The sequence below is a fragment of the Chiloscyllium plagiosum genome, unplaced genomic scaffold (assembly GCF_037043375.1).
Source record: "Chiloscyllium plagiosum isolate Xiang-an unplaced genomic scaffold, Cpla_swu_hap1 HiC_scaffold_2, whole genome shotgun sequence".
Lineage (NCBI taxonomy): Eukaryota > Metazoa > Chordata > Chondrichthyes > Orectolobiformes > Hemiscylliidae > Chiloscyllium > Chiloscyllium plagiosum.
Window position 1 is genome coordinate 121,999,029 of NW_028270140.1, and position 14,751 is coordinate 122,013,779.

Here is a 14,751-nt window from a genome sequence, read left to right on the forward strand (position 1 = left end):
ATTTGTGGATATATGGCTAGCAACATTACCACTAGGTCATCACCTTCCCACTGTAATAGAACAACTTGCCTATAGGCTGGCAAGTTTTGGAGCACGTCTTCAGAACGCTTAGAGTCATAGAGTCATACAACATAGAAATAGACACTTTGATCCAAATCGTCCATGCCAACCAGACATTCTAAACTGATCTAGTTCCATTTGCCAACATTTGGTCCATCTCCCTCTTAAACCCTTCCTATACATATAGCCATCCAGATACCTTTTGGATGTAGGTTTGCTCGCTGAGCTGGAAGGTTCATTTCCAGACGTTTCGTTACTTTACTAGGTAACATCTTCAGTGGGCCTCAGGCGAAGCACCGCTGTAAATTCCTGCTTTCTATTTATATGCTTGGGTTTCTTTGGGCTGGTGATGTTATTTCCTGTGGTGAAGTCACTTCCTCTTCCTTTTCTCAGGGAGTGGTAGATGGGGTCTAACTCTGTGTTTGTTGATAGAGTTCCGGTTGGAATGCCATGTTTCTAGGAATTCTCGTGCTTGTCTTTGTTTGGCTTGTCCTAGGATAGATGTGTTATCCCAGTCAAAGTGGTGTCCTTCCTCATCCGTATGTGAGGATACTAATGAGAGAGGGTCATGTCTTTTTGTGGCTAGTTGGTGTTCATGTATCCTGGTGGCTACTTTTCTGTCTGTTTGTCCAATGTAGTGTTTATTACAGTACTTGCATGGTATTTTGTAAATGACATTAGTTTGCTTGTCAGTATCAGGTCTTTCAAGTTCATTAGCTGCTGTTTTAGTGTGTTGGTGAATTTATGGACTACCATGATGCCCAGGGGTCTGAGTAGTCTGGCAGTTATTTCCGAGATGTCTTTGTAGGGGAGAGTGGCTAGGGCTTCTACTTGTTTGGGTTTGTTGCTGAGAAATTGGCGGACTGTGTACATTGGGTACTCATTCTTTTTGAATACACGGTATAGGTGATTTTCCTCTGCTCTGCATAGTTCCTCTGTGCTACAGTGTGTGTTGACTCGTTGAAATAATGTTCTGATGCAGCTTCATTTGTGGGTGTTGGGATGATTGTTTCTGTAATTCAATACTTGGTCTGTATGTGTTGTTTTTCTGTAGACACTGGTTTGAAGTTCCCCATTGGCTGTTCGCTCTATTGTGACATCTAGGAATGGCAGTTTGATGTTGTTTTCCTCCTCTTTAGTGAATTTTATGCCAGTAAGGGTCTTATTGATGTCTTGAAGGTTTCCTCTAACTTGTTTTGTTTAGTGATGACAAAGGTGTCATCCACGTAGCGGTCCCAGAGTTCGGGTTGGATGGTTGGCAAAGCTGTTTGCTCAAGTCTCTGCATTACTCCCTCTGCTAAGAACCCTGATATCGGAGATGCCATGGGTGTTCTGTTGGTTTGGCTGTAGGTTTTGTTGTTGAAGGTGAAGTGGGTGGTAAGGCATAGATCCACTAGCTTGATGATATTCTCCTTGGAGATGAAGTTAATGGTGTTTGGTGTGTGTGTCTTTGGGTCTTCTAATAGTGTAGTCAGTGTTTCCTTGGCCAGGTTAATGGTGATTGAAGTAAACAGGCTGTTACATCAAAGGATACTATTATTTCATCCTCTTCTATCTTAGTGTCTTTAGTCTTTAGGAATTCTTGCGTGGAGTGGATGGAGTGGTGTGTCTTCTACTAAGTGTTTTAGTCTTCAGTATAGCTCCTTGGCCAGTCTGTAAGTTGGTGTTCCAGGTAGCGAGTCTGATTCTGAGGGGGCTCCTGGTTTGTGAATTTTGGGTAATCTGTAGGAGCGTGGAGTGTTAAATCTGTCTGGTTTCAGTTTTTGAAAGTCGGTCTTATTTATTTCTCCTGATTTCTGAAGTTTTTTTGAGTAATGCTGTGATTCGGTTCTCTAGTTGTGGGATCGGGTCTATCGCCACTTGTTGGTAAGTGTTGGTATCTGTAAGTAGTGTGTTTGCTTTTTCAATGTAGTCTCTTCAATTTAGAATGACAGTCGAACATCCTTTGTCTGCAGGAACAAGAAGTGACTTCACCACAGAAAATAACACCATCATGGGAAATGACATCACTGACCCAAAGAAACCCAAACATATAAATAGAAAGCAGGAATTTTCAGCATTGCTTCGCCTGAGGCCCACTGAAGATGTTACCTACTAGCATCACAAAATGTCTGGAAATGAACCTTCCAGCTCAGCGAGCGAACCTACGTCCAAAACCTCAGCCTGAGCTACAAATCTTCTCAAAACTCGCTAATCCAGATGCCTTTTAAATATTATAATTAATTGGACCCATTTTCAGCACCTCTCTAGCAGCTCGTTCCATACACACATCACCCTCTGCATGAAAACATTGCTTCTTGGGTCCCTTTTAAATCTTTCCCCTCTCCCCTTAAACCTGAGCCCTGTAGTTTTGCACTCCCCTATCCTGGGAAAAATACCTTGGCTGTTCATCCCATCCATGCCTCTCATGATATTATAAACCTCTACAAGGTCACCCCTTGGCTTCTAATGCTCCATGGGAAAAAAAGCCCCAACCTGTTCAGTGTCTCCTATAGCTCAAACCCTCCAATCCTGGCAACATCCTTGTAAATCTTTTCTGAAACCTTTGAAGTTTAACAATATTTTTCTTTTGGTAGGAAGACCAGAATTGAATGCACTATTCTAAAAGTGGCCTCATTAATGTCCTGAACAGCCACAACATGACCTCCCACCTCCTATACTCCATGCTCTGACCAATAAAGGCAAATGTGCCAAATGCCTTCTTCACAACCATTCAGCCTGCGACTCCACTTTCAAGAAACTACGCACTTGCACCCTTAGATCTCTTTGTTCAGCAACACTCCCCAGGCCCCTACCATAAACTGTAAAAATCCAGCTCCGATTTGCCTTAACAAATGCAACACCTCGCATTTATCTAAAATAAACACCGTCTGCCATTCCTCGACCCATTGGCCTGCCTGATCAAGGTCCCGTTGTGCTCCGAGATAAATTCTAACTAATTGTGATGTCATCTGCAAACTTACTAACCATAACTCCTATGTTCCCATCCAAATTATTTATGCCGATGATGAAAAGCAATGGACCAGCACTGACCCTTGTGGTGCTCCCACTGGTCACAGGCCTCCAGTCCAAAAAACATCCCTCTACCACTGCGCTCTGTCTTCTACCTTTGAGGCAATTTTGCATCCTGTTGGCTAGCTCCCCAGGTTACATATGGTCTAAGCTTGCTCGCCAGTTTACCACGTGAAACCTTGTTGAATGCCTTCCTGAAGTCCATATAGACACAGTCTAGCACTCCGTCATCTTCAATCTTCTTTGTCACTTCAAAAAACCTAATCAAATTAGTGAGACACAATTTTTCCCCGCATCAAGCCATATTGACTATCTCTAATCAGTACTTGCCTTTCCAAATGTATGTAAATCCAGTCCCTCCGAATCCCCTCCACCAATTTATCCACTACTGACATCAGGCTCATTCAGTCTATAGTTCCCTGGCTTTTTCTTATCACCTTTCTTAACTAATGGCACCACATCAGCCAAACTCCAGTGTTTTGGTGCCTCACCTTTGACTATCGATGATACAAATATCTCAGCAAGGAGACCAGCAATCTCTTCCCTAGCTTCCCACAAAGTTCTGGGATGCACCTGATCAGGTCCCAGGGATTGAAACAGCTTTTATGTATTTTAAGACGTCCTGCACCTCCTCTTGTGCAATATGGACACTTTTCAAGGTATCACATTATTTCCCCACATTCTCGAGCTTCCATGTCCTCCTCCACAGTAAATACTTGGTTAGTATCTCACCCTTCTCCTGTGGTTCCACACATAGATGGCCTTGTTGATCTTTAAGGGGCCCAATTCACTCCCTAGTTACTCTTTTGTCCTATAATGTATTTGCACAAACTCTTTGGATTCTCCTTAACCCTATTTGTCAAAGCTATCTTGTATACCCTTTTTGCCTTCCTGCTATCCATCTTAAGCCCCTACACTCCTCTAGGGATTCACCCAATCCCAGCTCTTCATACCTGATGTATGTCATCTTTTTCTTGACCAGAACCTCAATTTCTCTAGTCATCTAGCATCCCCTATACTTACGAGCCTTACCTTTTACACGAACAGGAACATACTGTCTCTAACTGTCATTATCTCATTACCTGCGAGTAGCCTCTCCCAATCACCTTTTTAAAGTTCCTGCCTAATACCATCAAAATTAGTCTTAATCCAGTTTAGAACTTTTTTCCCAAGAGAAGGTCAGGGTTTACTCCTTCTCTAGTACGTACATCCACGTATTGAATAAGCAAATTTTCTTATACACACTTAACAATTTATTTCAATCCAAGCTCTTTAATACTATAGCACTCCCAGTCTGTATGGAAAATTAAAATTCCCTACCATTATAATCCTGAGATGTTCTTGCGTATTTGCTTCTCAATTTCCCACTGACCATCGGGTGGCTTGCAGTACAATGCCAAAAAGCTGATCATTCCACCCATATAACTTCACTGGATGTTCTCCGAGGAATATTCATAGACTCTCTACAGTCTGGAAACGGGCCATTCAGCCAATTGAGTCCACACCAACCCTCTGAAAAGCTTCCCACCCAAACCCCTCTTTACCCTACCCTGTCCCTGTAACCCTGCATTTCCCATGGCTAATCCAGCTAACCTGAACATCCTTGTGCGCTCTGGGCAATTTAGCATGACCAATCCATATAATCTGCACATTGTAGGAATGTGGGAAGAAACCGGAGCATCTGGAGGAAACCTGTGCAGACACTGGGAGAATGTGCACACTCCACACAAACAGTCACCTGACAGTGGAACTGAACCTGGGTCTCTGGCGTTCTAAGGCAGCAGTGCTAACCACTGAACCACTGTTAGCGATTTTTGAGAAGATTTGTAGCTTAGGTTGAGGATCAGATTGTAAGTTTGCTCACTGAGCTGGTAGGTTTGTTTTCAGACAATGCTAGGCAACATCATCACTGAGCCTCCGTTGAAGTGCTGGTGTTCCGCCCCGCTTTCTATTTCTGTGTCTTGGTCTCTTAAGGTGGGTGATATAATTTCCGGTTGTTTTTCTCAGAGATTGGTAAATGGGGCTCAAATCAATGTGTTTATTGATGGAGTTCCGGTTTGAATGCCAGGCGTTAGGAATTCCCATGCGTGTCTGTTTGGCCTGTCCTAGGTGGTATGTGTTGTCCCAGTCGAAGTGGTGTCCTTCTTCGTCTGTATGTAAGGATACTAGTGATAGTAGGTCATGTCTTTTGGTGGCCAGTTGATGTTTGTGTATCCTGGTGGCTAGTTTTCTGCCTGTCTGACCGATGTAGTGTTTGTTATGGTCTTTCCAGGGTATTTTGTAAATGGCATTTGTTTTGCTGGTTGTTGGTATGGGGTCCTTTAGGTTCATCATTAGTCATTCCAGTATGTTGGTAGATTTGTGGGCTACCATGATGCCAAGGAGTTGGAGTAGTCTAGTAGTCATCTCCGAGATGTCATTGATGTACGGTAGTGTGGCTAGAATTTCTGGGCATGTGTCTACTTGTTTGGGTTTGTTGTTTAAGAATTGGCGGAGTGTGTTTAAAGGACACCTGTTCTTCTTGAATATGCTGTAAGATATTTTCTGCTTGTAGTTCCTGGGTGCTACAGTGTGTTGTGGCCCATTTAAATAATGTCCTGATGCAGCTCTGTTTGTGGGTGTTGGGATGATTGCTTCTGTAGTTCAGTATCTGGAGTGTTTGTGTGTTGCTTTCCTAGACGCAGGTCTGCAATTCTCTATTAATAGCGTCTGACATCCGCACTAGATACAGGGCCTAAAATTGCTCACAATATTCCAAATACACTGTGATCAGAGTTTTATACAGCCTCAGTGGTACATGTTCACTCTTATATTCTAGCCCTCTTGAAGTAAATGCTAACATCGCATTTGCCTTCGTAACTGCCAACTGAACCTGAATATTATCCTTAAGAGAATCATGAACTAGGACTGTTAAGGTCCTTTTGTGCTTCAGATTTCTGAAGGCCCTTTTCATTTAGAAAATAGTCTGTGCTTGTATTCTTTGTACCAAAGTGCGTAACCTGACTCTATCCCTGCCCTTTAGAGAAGTAAATTGCCAAAGCACTGTTAATGTGGAATTATTTAAGGATGATGCGTTGGATGCAGAGACTGGTGGGTGGTAGGTGAGGACAAGGGGTCTCTGTTTTCATTGCGTTTTGAGGGGCTGGTGTTTAGAGCAGTGGAACGGGAAATGGAGGTGGTGCGGTGGAATGTTGTCTGGAAGACAGGGAGGAAAAGCATATTGTTTGAAATAGGTGGACATCTGAGCCGAAGCCTGGATATCGTCCACATCTTTTTGCATTTGAACACTGACTGCTTCAGTATCAGAGTCGTCGTGAATGGTGCTGAACATTGTGCAATTATTGGCGAACATCCCGACTTCTGATCTTATGATGGAGGGAGGGTCATTGATGCAGTTGAAGATGGTGGAGCTAGGACACTTACTGATGAACTCCTGCAGACATGACTGTCCTCCAACAATTGCAGTCATCTTTATTAGTGTGAGGTATAACTCCAACCAGCAGAGAGTTTTCATCTTGATTCCCATTGATTTCCATTTTGCTAGGGCATCTTGATGGCATACAGAGTTAAATGTGGCCTTGGTGTCAAGGGCATTCAATCTCTCCTCACCTCTGGAATTCGGATCTTTTGTCCACGTTTGAGCCGAGGCGATAATGAGACCAGGAGTTGCGTGGTCCTGCTGGAACCCAATCTGGGCATCACAGAGCAGGTTATTGCTGAGCAGTGTGATCCTTAATAGCCCTGTTGATGATATCTTCCATCATTTTCCTGATGATGGAGAGTAGATAGATGGGGAAGTAATTAGAGTCATAGAGATATATAGCACGGAAGCAGACCCTTTGGTCCAACCCGTCCATGCCGACCAGTTATCCCAACCCAATCTAGTCCCACCTGCCAGCACCCGACCCATATCTCTCCAAACCTTTGCTATTCATATAACCATCCAAATGCCTTTTAACTGTTGCAATTGTACCAGCCTCCGCCACTTCCTCTGGCAGCTCATTCCATCCACGTACCACCCTCTGTGTGGAAAAAGTTGCCCCTTAGGTCCCTTTTATATCTTTCCCCTCTCACCCTAAACCTATGCCCTCTAGTTCTGGACTCCCTGACCCCAGGGAAAAGACTTTGTCTATTTATCCTATCCATGCCCCTCATAATTTTGTAAACCTCTATAGGGTCACCCCTCAGCCTCTGCTCTAGGGAAAACAGCCCTAGCCTGTTCAGCCTCTCCCTCTCGCTCTAATCCTCCAATCCAATTAGCTAGGTTGAATTTGTCTTGCTGTTTGTGTATCTGAGCAAACTGTGATGCTGTGGGCCACTGGAGGAGACATAGAACATAGAACATAGAAGAATACAGCGCAGTACAGGCCCTTGGGCCCTCGATGTTGCGCCGATCCAAGCCCACCTAAACTACACTAACCCACTATCCTCCATATACCTATCCAATGCCCTCTTAAATGCCCATAAAGAGGGAGAGTCCACCACTGTTACTGGCAGGGCATTCCATGAACTAACGACTCGCTGAGTGAAGAACCTACCCCTAACATCTGTCCTATATCTACCCCCCCTTAATTTAAAGCTATGCCCCCTTGTAATACCCGACTCAATACGCGGGAAAAGGTTCATACTGTCGACCCTATCTAACCCCCTAATCATCTTGTACACCTCAATCAAGTCACCCCTAAACCTTCTTTTCTCTAGTGAAAACAGCCCCAAGTGCCTCAGTCTTTCCTCATACGATTTTCCTTCCATACCAGGCAACATCCTGGTAAACCTCCTCTGCACCCGTTCCAATGCCTCCACATCCTTCCTATAGTATGGCGACCAAAACTGCACACAATATTCCAGATGCGGCCGTACCAGAGTCTTATACAACTGCATCATGACCTCAGGACTCCGGAACTCAATTCCTCTACCAATAAAAGCCAGTACGCCATATGCCTTCCTCACCGCACCGAGACGGAGATGGATCACCTATTTGGCACCTCTGGTTGAAGGTTGTTGCGAATTCTTCAGCCTTCCTTTTTGCTTTTCTGCCATTGAGTATGGGGATATCTGAGGAGCCACCCTCCAGTGAGTTGTTTAATTATCCACTATCATTAAGGATTGCAGAGCTTAAATCTGATCTATTGGTCATGGGAATATTAAGCTCTGTCAATCACTTGCTACTTAAGTTGTTTAGCACAGCAGTAGTTCAGTTTGGTGACTTCACCAGGTTGACACTTCATCTTTAGTTTTGCTTGGTGCTGTTTCTGGCATGCGCTCCTTTTCTCTCTCTCTCTCTCTCTGTATCTGTCTCTCCCTGTGTCTGTCTGTCTCTGTCTCTCCCTCCAACCCCACCCCCCCACCCAAATGATGGAGAAGGGAATACATGGTCGTACTGAGCATTCGTGGGAAGAGGCTTATATTGGAACATGAACTGTTATAGAGACCATTTGAGCCAAATGGCTGTCGCTATGCTACTACATTCTGTGAAACTAGCGTTTTTAATTAACATTGACTTTTAAAAGTAGTTTTGTCATCTGCAAAGAAGTGAAACATTGTCCCATCTTTACAGGTTAAAGATTTGACTGAAAAAGTCCAAGAAGGAGACAAGGAAGAAACCGGCACAGTTGATATCGGAGTTCAGACTGATCTTTGCATTTCCCCTCATTATAAAGGTAGGTGTTGAGAATTGTCTGGAGAAAATAAAATTTTGTCTCAGGCTGCCAGTTTACTCTACAACTTTTCTAAGTTCACTGCTTATTCATCAGCTGATAACAATTTGATCCATTTACAAAAGTATTAGAGGTAATTCCCAGAATTGAGTAACAGTTATTTCTGGCAACTCCACATATGCTTGCAATGTTAACATTTTTCTAAAGAAAATTGTAGCGTAATTCTGTTCGGGAAATGACACAAATTAAATATTCTAGAAAATGGTGGTGTCTAAATTTTGTAACGATACTTTGTCTTTCTATTCCCTAGATTATTTCCAGAATGCCGCTCTGGATTTTCATTACCACTTGAACAGTGATCAAAATGGCAGGAATGAAGTATCAGTGCTCAAAATTCATGGAGGTTGTGGAAAAGATCAGACTGTGATTGAGGCCTCTACTCCGTTTCAAACACAAGCACAGACAATTAGTTATACTGAGCAGACTCAAAAAGAGAACCATCATTACTCAGAACAGGCTCACATAGGCAGTCACCAGTACAAAGAGCAGCCTCAAACAGGTAGCCATGCATATATGGAACAGGCTCAAACAGACATCCATCAGTACACAGAACAGGCTCAAACGGACAGCCATCAGTACACTGAACAGGATCAAGCAAGCAGTAGGCAATTCACAGAACAGACTGAAGCAGTCAACCATCAGTATACAGAAAATGTCCAAGTAGATGGTTATCAGTACATAGGATATCCTGAGAAATCAACACACTTGGATGGATATGGAGACCATTACACTAAAAATGCAGAAGTAAGTATAGTATGTCATGATTTGAACCAGAGTTGAGATTAAACATATTGCTCCTAATTAATGTATGAGTATTGCTGAGGAAAAACACACTTTGTCAAAGCTTTTCATCTGCACTCATCAAGATAATTCACAAGAAGTAGCAATTCAAGAAGAAAACCAAAATATATATTCCATGAGAGGAAAGTGCTGGTTGGTTATTACCGGGGCCTGTTAGTTTCAGATGAAAAGAACATGTGTACACTACATCTGCTCCTACTCAATAGGTGATAACAATTCACTGGTTCATTTCTCAGGACAAATTGGAAATTCTGATAACTTTTAAATGGAAAAATAAGCAAACAAAGACAAGATATTTCATACTAATAGAGAATATAATGGGTGTGTAAACTACTGGCATATCTGTACATCTCAAGAGGGATTAGCAGAGAACAAGCACTTGCTCAAGTATTAATACTTGAATGAAATAACATGTAAACAGCAGTATGAGTGATGGCATCATGCCTTGCACCTTAGCCCTGCAAATCAGACTACGTTGTTGTCACAGCCGCCTTCATGAAATAGTGGGGCATCTAAGATCTGAGTTAAGTAGTTAGCTGGTGTCTGAAGCTAGTCATTCTAGCTGGTAAATACCTGTGCAAATGCATCTTCCTGCCTTCCTTGTGTGTGAATTCCTCTTCTTCCTGCAAATCCTTGACAGCAATTGGCAGAATTCTAATCATGTAGTTAGAGTGAAGAATGGCAGGTAGTGACAGGAATAGTGCTGTGATTGGAGGTCTGTGGACAAATTCAGTTGTAAACAACTAAGTGATCAACCTATCACAAAAGTAATAATGCAGCTACAACTGTATAACTGTCAATAAATCTAACTTATTTAAACAAAAAGGACAACAGGTCCATCTGTAAAAATGGATGCACTTAAATACTGGAAACTGCCAGTGTTCATTTAAATTAATATACGGTGCATTTAGTATTCAAAGGTCAAATTGTGACATTCATTGAGGGATCTATTCTAGTTTATTACCATCTGTTTTAGGTTTTAATGAGACTTGTGTATAATGTCATTCTTGGGTCTACCTACTCCACCTTTTTGTTATACATGATGGCTGCTCCCCGAGTGAAAGGTCAGGATTTCCAGAATGCACAAACACGTTTGTGTTTGAACTACAGGCATATTGTTATGGGGACGATTGTTTAATTGTGGCACAATGATCAGTGAAATATCTCTAAATAACTTTTAAGCAAATTCTTCGTCATCTGCAATCTTTATTACAGTTGACACTAACATACTGTAGCAATTATTGGTTGTGTAAATGGTTTTCAATGCTCAAGTGTGATCATCATCACTTTCAAAATGGCCGTTATTCCTTTTCAATTTCTGTTCCTTATTCTGCAAAGCTTCACTCACCTATCACTCATATTAACTTCAAGGTCTCTCCTCATTTAAAATTTTTGTCTTTGTGTTCAAATGCTTTTATGGTCCTTGACCATATATGTCTACTGAAGTCATTCACAATGCTTCTGGAGCTATCCACTCTTTTTCTTATCTTGGCAGTTATGCTGTTAGTTTCCCAGGACCCACACAGTTGAATCCTGTCTCCACCCTTGTAATTCCATATATTCCCCTTCTTGTCAGAAACCGCCTCTTTGCTATCATTTGAATCATTGCTCTTAAAGTTTCCTTCTTTGTCAAATGATTGTACGTTACGCAAAATAAAATCCTGATCCCTCATTAATGCAGCTCAAATAAAATTCAGAAGTTCATCACATTTGGTGTTCCAAAGGTTAAATGCATCAATACATATTTGATCTAAAACATTTTTATCTTGTCTTTCAAGGACTTGGAGAATACATCATTGGCAGACAGTTTGCGTGCTACTGCAGAAGCTGCCATGTCACAGACAGGCTTCACCTACGATGAAAGTAGTGGGATGTATTATGATTACAGTACCGGCTACTACTATGATTCGGTAATATGCATCTTAATCTTAAATGAGCTTTTTGTTTCATTATTTAATTAACTTTTATTTATAATCATTTTTAACATATCTAAACTATTACTGGACTGTGTTTTATCATAAAGGTGGGTGGCACGGTGGCACAGTGGTTAGCACTGCTGCCTCACAGCGCCAGAGACCCGGGTTCAATTCCCACCTCTGTGCAAACTCCACACAGTCAGTTGCCTTTCTCCCCGTGTCTGCGTGGGTTTCCTCTGGGTGTTCCGCTTTCCTCCCACAGTCCAAAGATGTGCAGGTCAGGTGAATTGGCCATGCTAAATTGCGAATAGTGTTAGGTGAAGGGGTAAATGTAGGGGTATGGGTGGGTTGCACTTCGGCGGGTCACTGTGGAGTTGTTGGGCCGAAGGGCCTGTTTCCACATTGTAAGTAATCTAATAATATTTGAAAGTGATGGTATAATGATAAATTGGCACAAAATATTGGTTGGACACATTATGAATAATGTGGACAGCTTGTTTATAAAAGTATAGTGGAACTGTAGTAAAGATGATTGTTTTGGAGTATGATTTGAGGACAGAAGGTTTGTTAAATTGAAGAACTGGATAAATCATGACTGCATTCACTGCAACAAAAGTCAATGATAGAATTGATTTAAATTTGTGAAAATTGAAAGAGTTTTTGAAAAGATTAATAGTGATTATTTTCACTGATTAGTATATTTCAGAACTTAGAAACAAACTGAGTGGTGGTTGATGTGAGATTGTAAGTATTTATATAAATGAGAGTTATTAGAATAGATAAAGCAACGTAAGTAGTCATTGAAGCAGATACAATAACAGTAATTAAGATAAGATTGGAAAAATGTTTCTAAATTATACAGCCAAAAGGAGACCTCTTGACACATCTTGCCTGGTCTCTTAATTAGTCCAACTCCACTGCATTGTAATTCATAAATTGCTAATTAAAAATATTTCCCTATGTCACCCCTGGCTATTTTGGTCAATCATTTTAAAACTCTGTCTCCAATCGTTAATTTCCTGCCAAAATAACTATTTCTACATATCTATTAAAACCCCTCATAATTTTGAACACTACTGTTAAATAAAGCAGATTGTTGTAAATTCATAATACCACTTAATTTCAAGTTTAGAAGCATTGGCCATTTCAAAACAAAAGATATTTTAAAACATTGTTAAGTAGTGTACCAGTGCATTTTTCTACGAGCTCAGTGACTTAAACGTAGTGAGTAGCTGGATCATATATTCTAGAAAGGCCCTATGGTTGTTTGGCAAAATTGACTCATAATCTGTTTTCTAAGGTGATAAATTAGAGCTATGGCACTGCAGTTAGAATCAGAAAACTTGGTTAGAGAGGCAAAAAAAAGGGCCAGGATTCTATTTCAAACTGTTATCCACTAAACACTTTTAGATTCATATATCTAAATGTTACCCAAAGGCAGAAACAGCTAGGCTATGTTGCTTCACGTTGATAAGAATTTGCTGTCTCTCTGAAAGCTCAAACCAGCATGAAATTGTAGCCAATAACAGATCAAAACTTTCAGGAGAGGTAGAATGAAGATAAAAGGTAATTAGAAAAAGAATTGATTGTTAAATTAATACTCCTCCTTTAAATCCTTACCTCTTCCATTTTTTTTCTCTCTCTTTCTACCTCCGGCCCCTTTCCAGCAGAGAAAAAATTGGGCGGCACGGTGGCTCAGTGGTTAGCACTGCTGCCTCACAGCGCCAGAGACCCGGGTTCAATTCCCGCCTCAGGCGACTGACTGTGTGGAGTTTGCACATTCTCCCCGTGTCTGCGTGGGTTTCCTCCGGGTGCTCTGGTTTCCTCCCACAATCCAAAGATGTGCAGGTCAGGTGAATTGGCCATGCTAAATTGCCCATAGTGTTAGGTAAGGGGTAAATGTAGGGGTATGGGTGGGTTACGCTTCGGCGGGTCGGTGTGGACTTGTTGGGCCGAAGGGCCTGTTTCCACACTGTAATGTAATCTAAAAACTCTAATCTAATCTAATCTAAATATGATATATGACTACATGGTATGACTACAGTTTTCGCATCCATTGTTCTCTGTCATTAAAAATTATCTTGCCTCTGTTATTTTTCTCCCCAATATTACCAGACATTTACATTTGGAAACACTAGCTTCTGTTGTGTTCACTTCCAGACATACATTTGCCTATTAGCACTCTGCAGTGAAGCATACTGTGCATCAGTACAATGCAAGCTGTCCTTTGTTTCAGTTTTCTAGTGTCCAGTGTATAGTGTGTGTGTGTGTCTTATATTTTAAAACAAACTTTGAACATTACTGGAAAGAAAAACAAATTTTGTCAAAGCTTTCTTGCCTTGCATTCGTTGACCCATAGGGATGTACAGCATGGAAACAGACCCTTCGGTCCAACCCATCCATGCCGACCAGATATCCCAACCCAATCTAGTCCCACCTGCCAGCACCCGGCCCATATCTCTCCTAACCTTTCCTATTCATATACCCATTTAAATGCCTTTTAAATGTTGGAATTGTACCAGCCTCCACCACTTCCTCTGGCAGCTCATTCCATTCTGTGTGAAAAAGTTGCCCCTTAGGTCTCTCTCATATCTTTCCCCTCTCGCCCTAAACCTATGCCCTCTAGCTCTGGACTCCCCGACCCCAGGGAAAAGACTTTGTCTATTTATTCTCTCTATGCCCCTTATAATTGTGTAAACCTCTATAAGGTCATCCCTCAACCCCCGACGTTCCAGGGAAAACAGCCCCAGCCTGTTCAGCCTCTCCCTGTAGCTCATCCTCCAACCCTGGCAACATCCTTGTAAATCTTTTCTGAACCCTTTCAAGTTTCACAACATCTTTCCGATAGGAAGGAGACCAGAATTGCACGCAATATTCCAACAGTGGCCTAACCAATGTCCTGTACAGCCGCAACATGACCTCCCAACTCTTGTACTCAATATACTGGCCAATAAAGGAAAGCATACTAAAAGCCGCCTTCACTATCCTATCTACCTGTGACTTCACTTTCAAGGAGCTATGAACCTGCACTCTGAGATCTCTTTGTTTAGCAACACTCCCTAGGACCTTACCATTAAGTATATAAGTCCTGCTAAGGGTTGCTTTCCCACAGTGCAGCACCTCTCATTTATCTGAATTAAACGCCATCTGCCACTTCTCAGCCCATTGACCCATCTGGTCAAGATCCTGTTGTAAGTGAAAACAACTTTTTTATACTCTTTGATTAGAGAGTGCTGATTGATATT

General features: G+C 41.8%; 1 protein-coding gene across 2 annotated transcripts in view; it reads left to right on the plus strand.

Annotated features, from left to right (window-relative positions):
- Positions 1-14,751, plus strand: part of aggf1 (angiogenic factor with G-patch and FHA domains 1) — a 63,661-nt gene that overhangs the window by 15,313 nt on the left and 33,597 nt on the right. For both annotated transcript variants that reach the window (XM_043707186.2, XM_043707172.2), the window contains exons 3-5: positions 8,630-8,732; positions 9,040-9,533; positions 11,369-11,500. In XM_043707186.2, the coding sequence (XP_043563121.2) occupies positions 8,630-8,732; positions 9,040-9,533; positions 11,369-11,500 (729 nt within the window). The remainder of the gene's footprint in view (positions 1-8,629; positions 8,733-9,039; positions 9,534-11,368; positions 11,501-14,751) is intronic.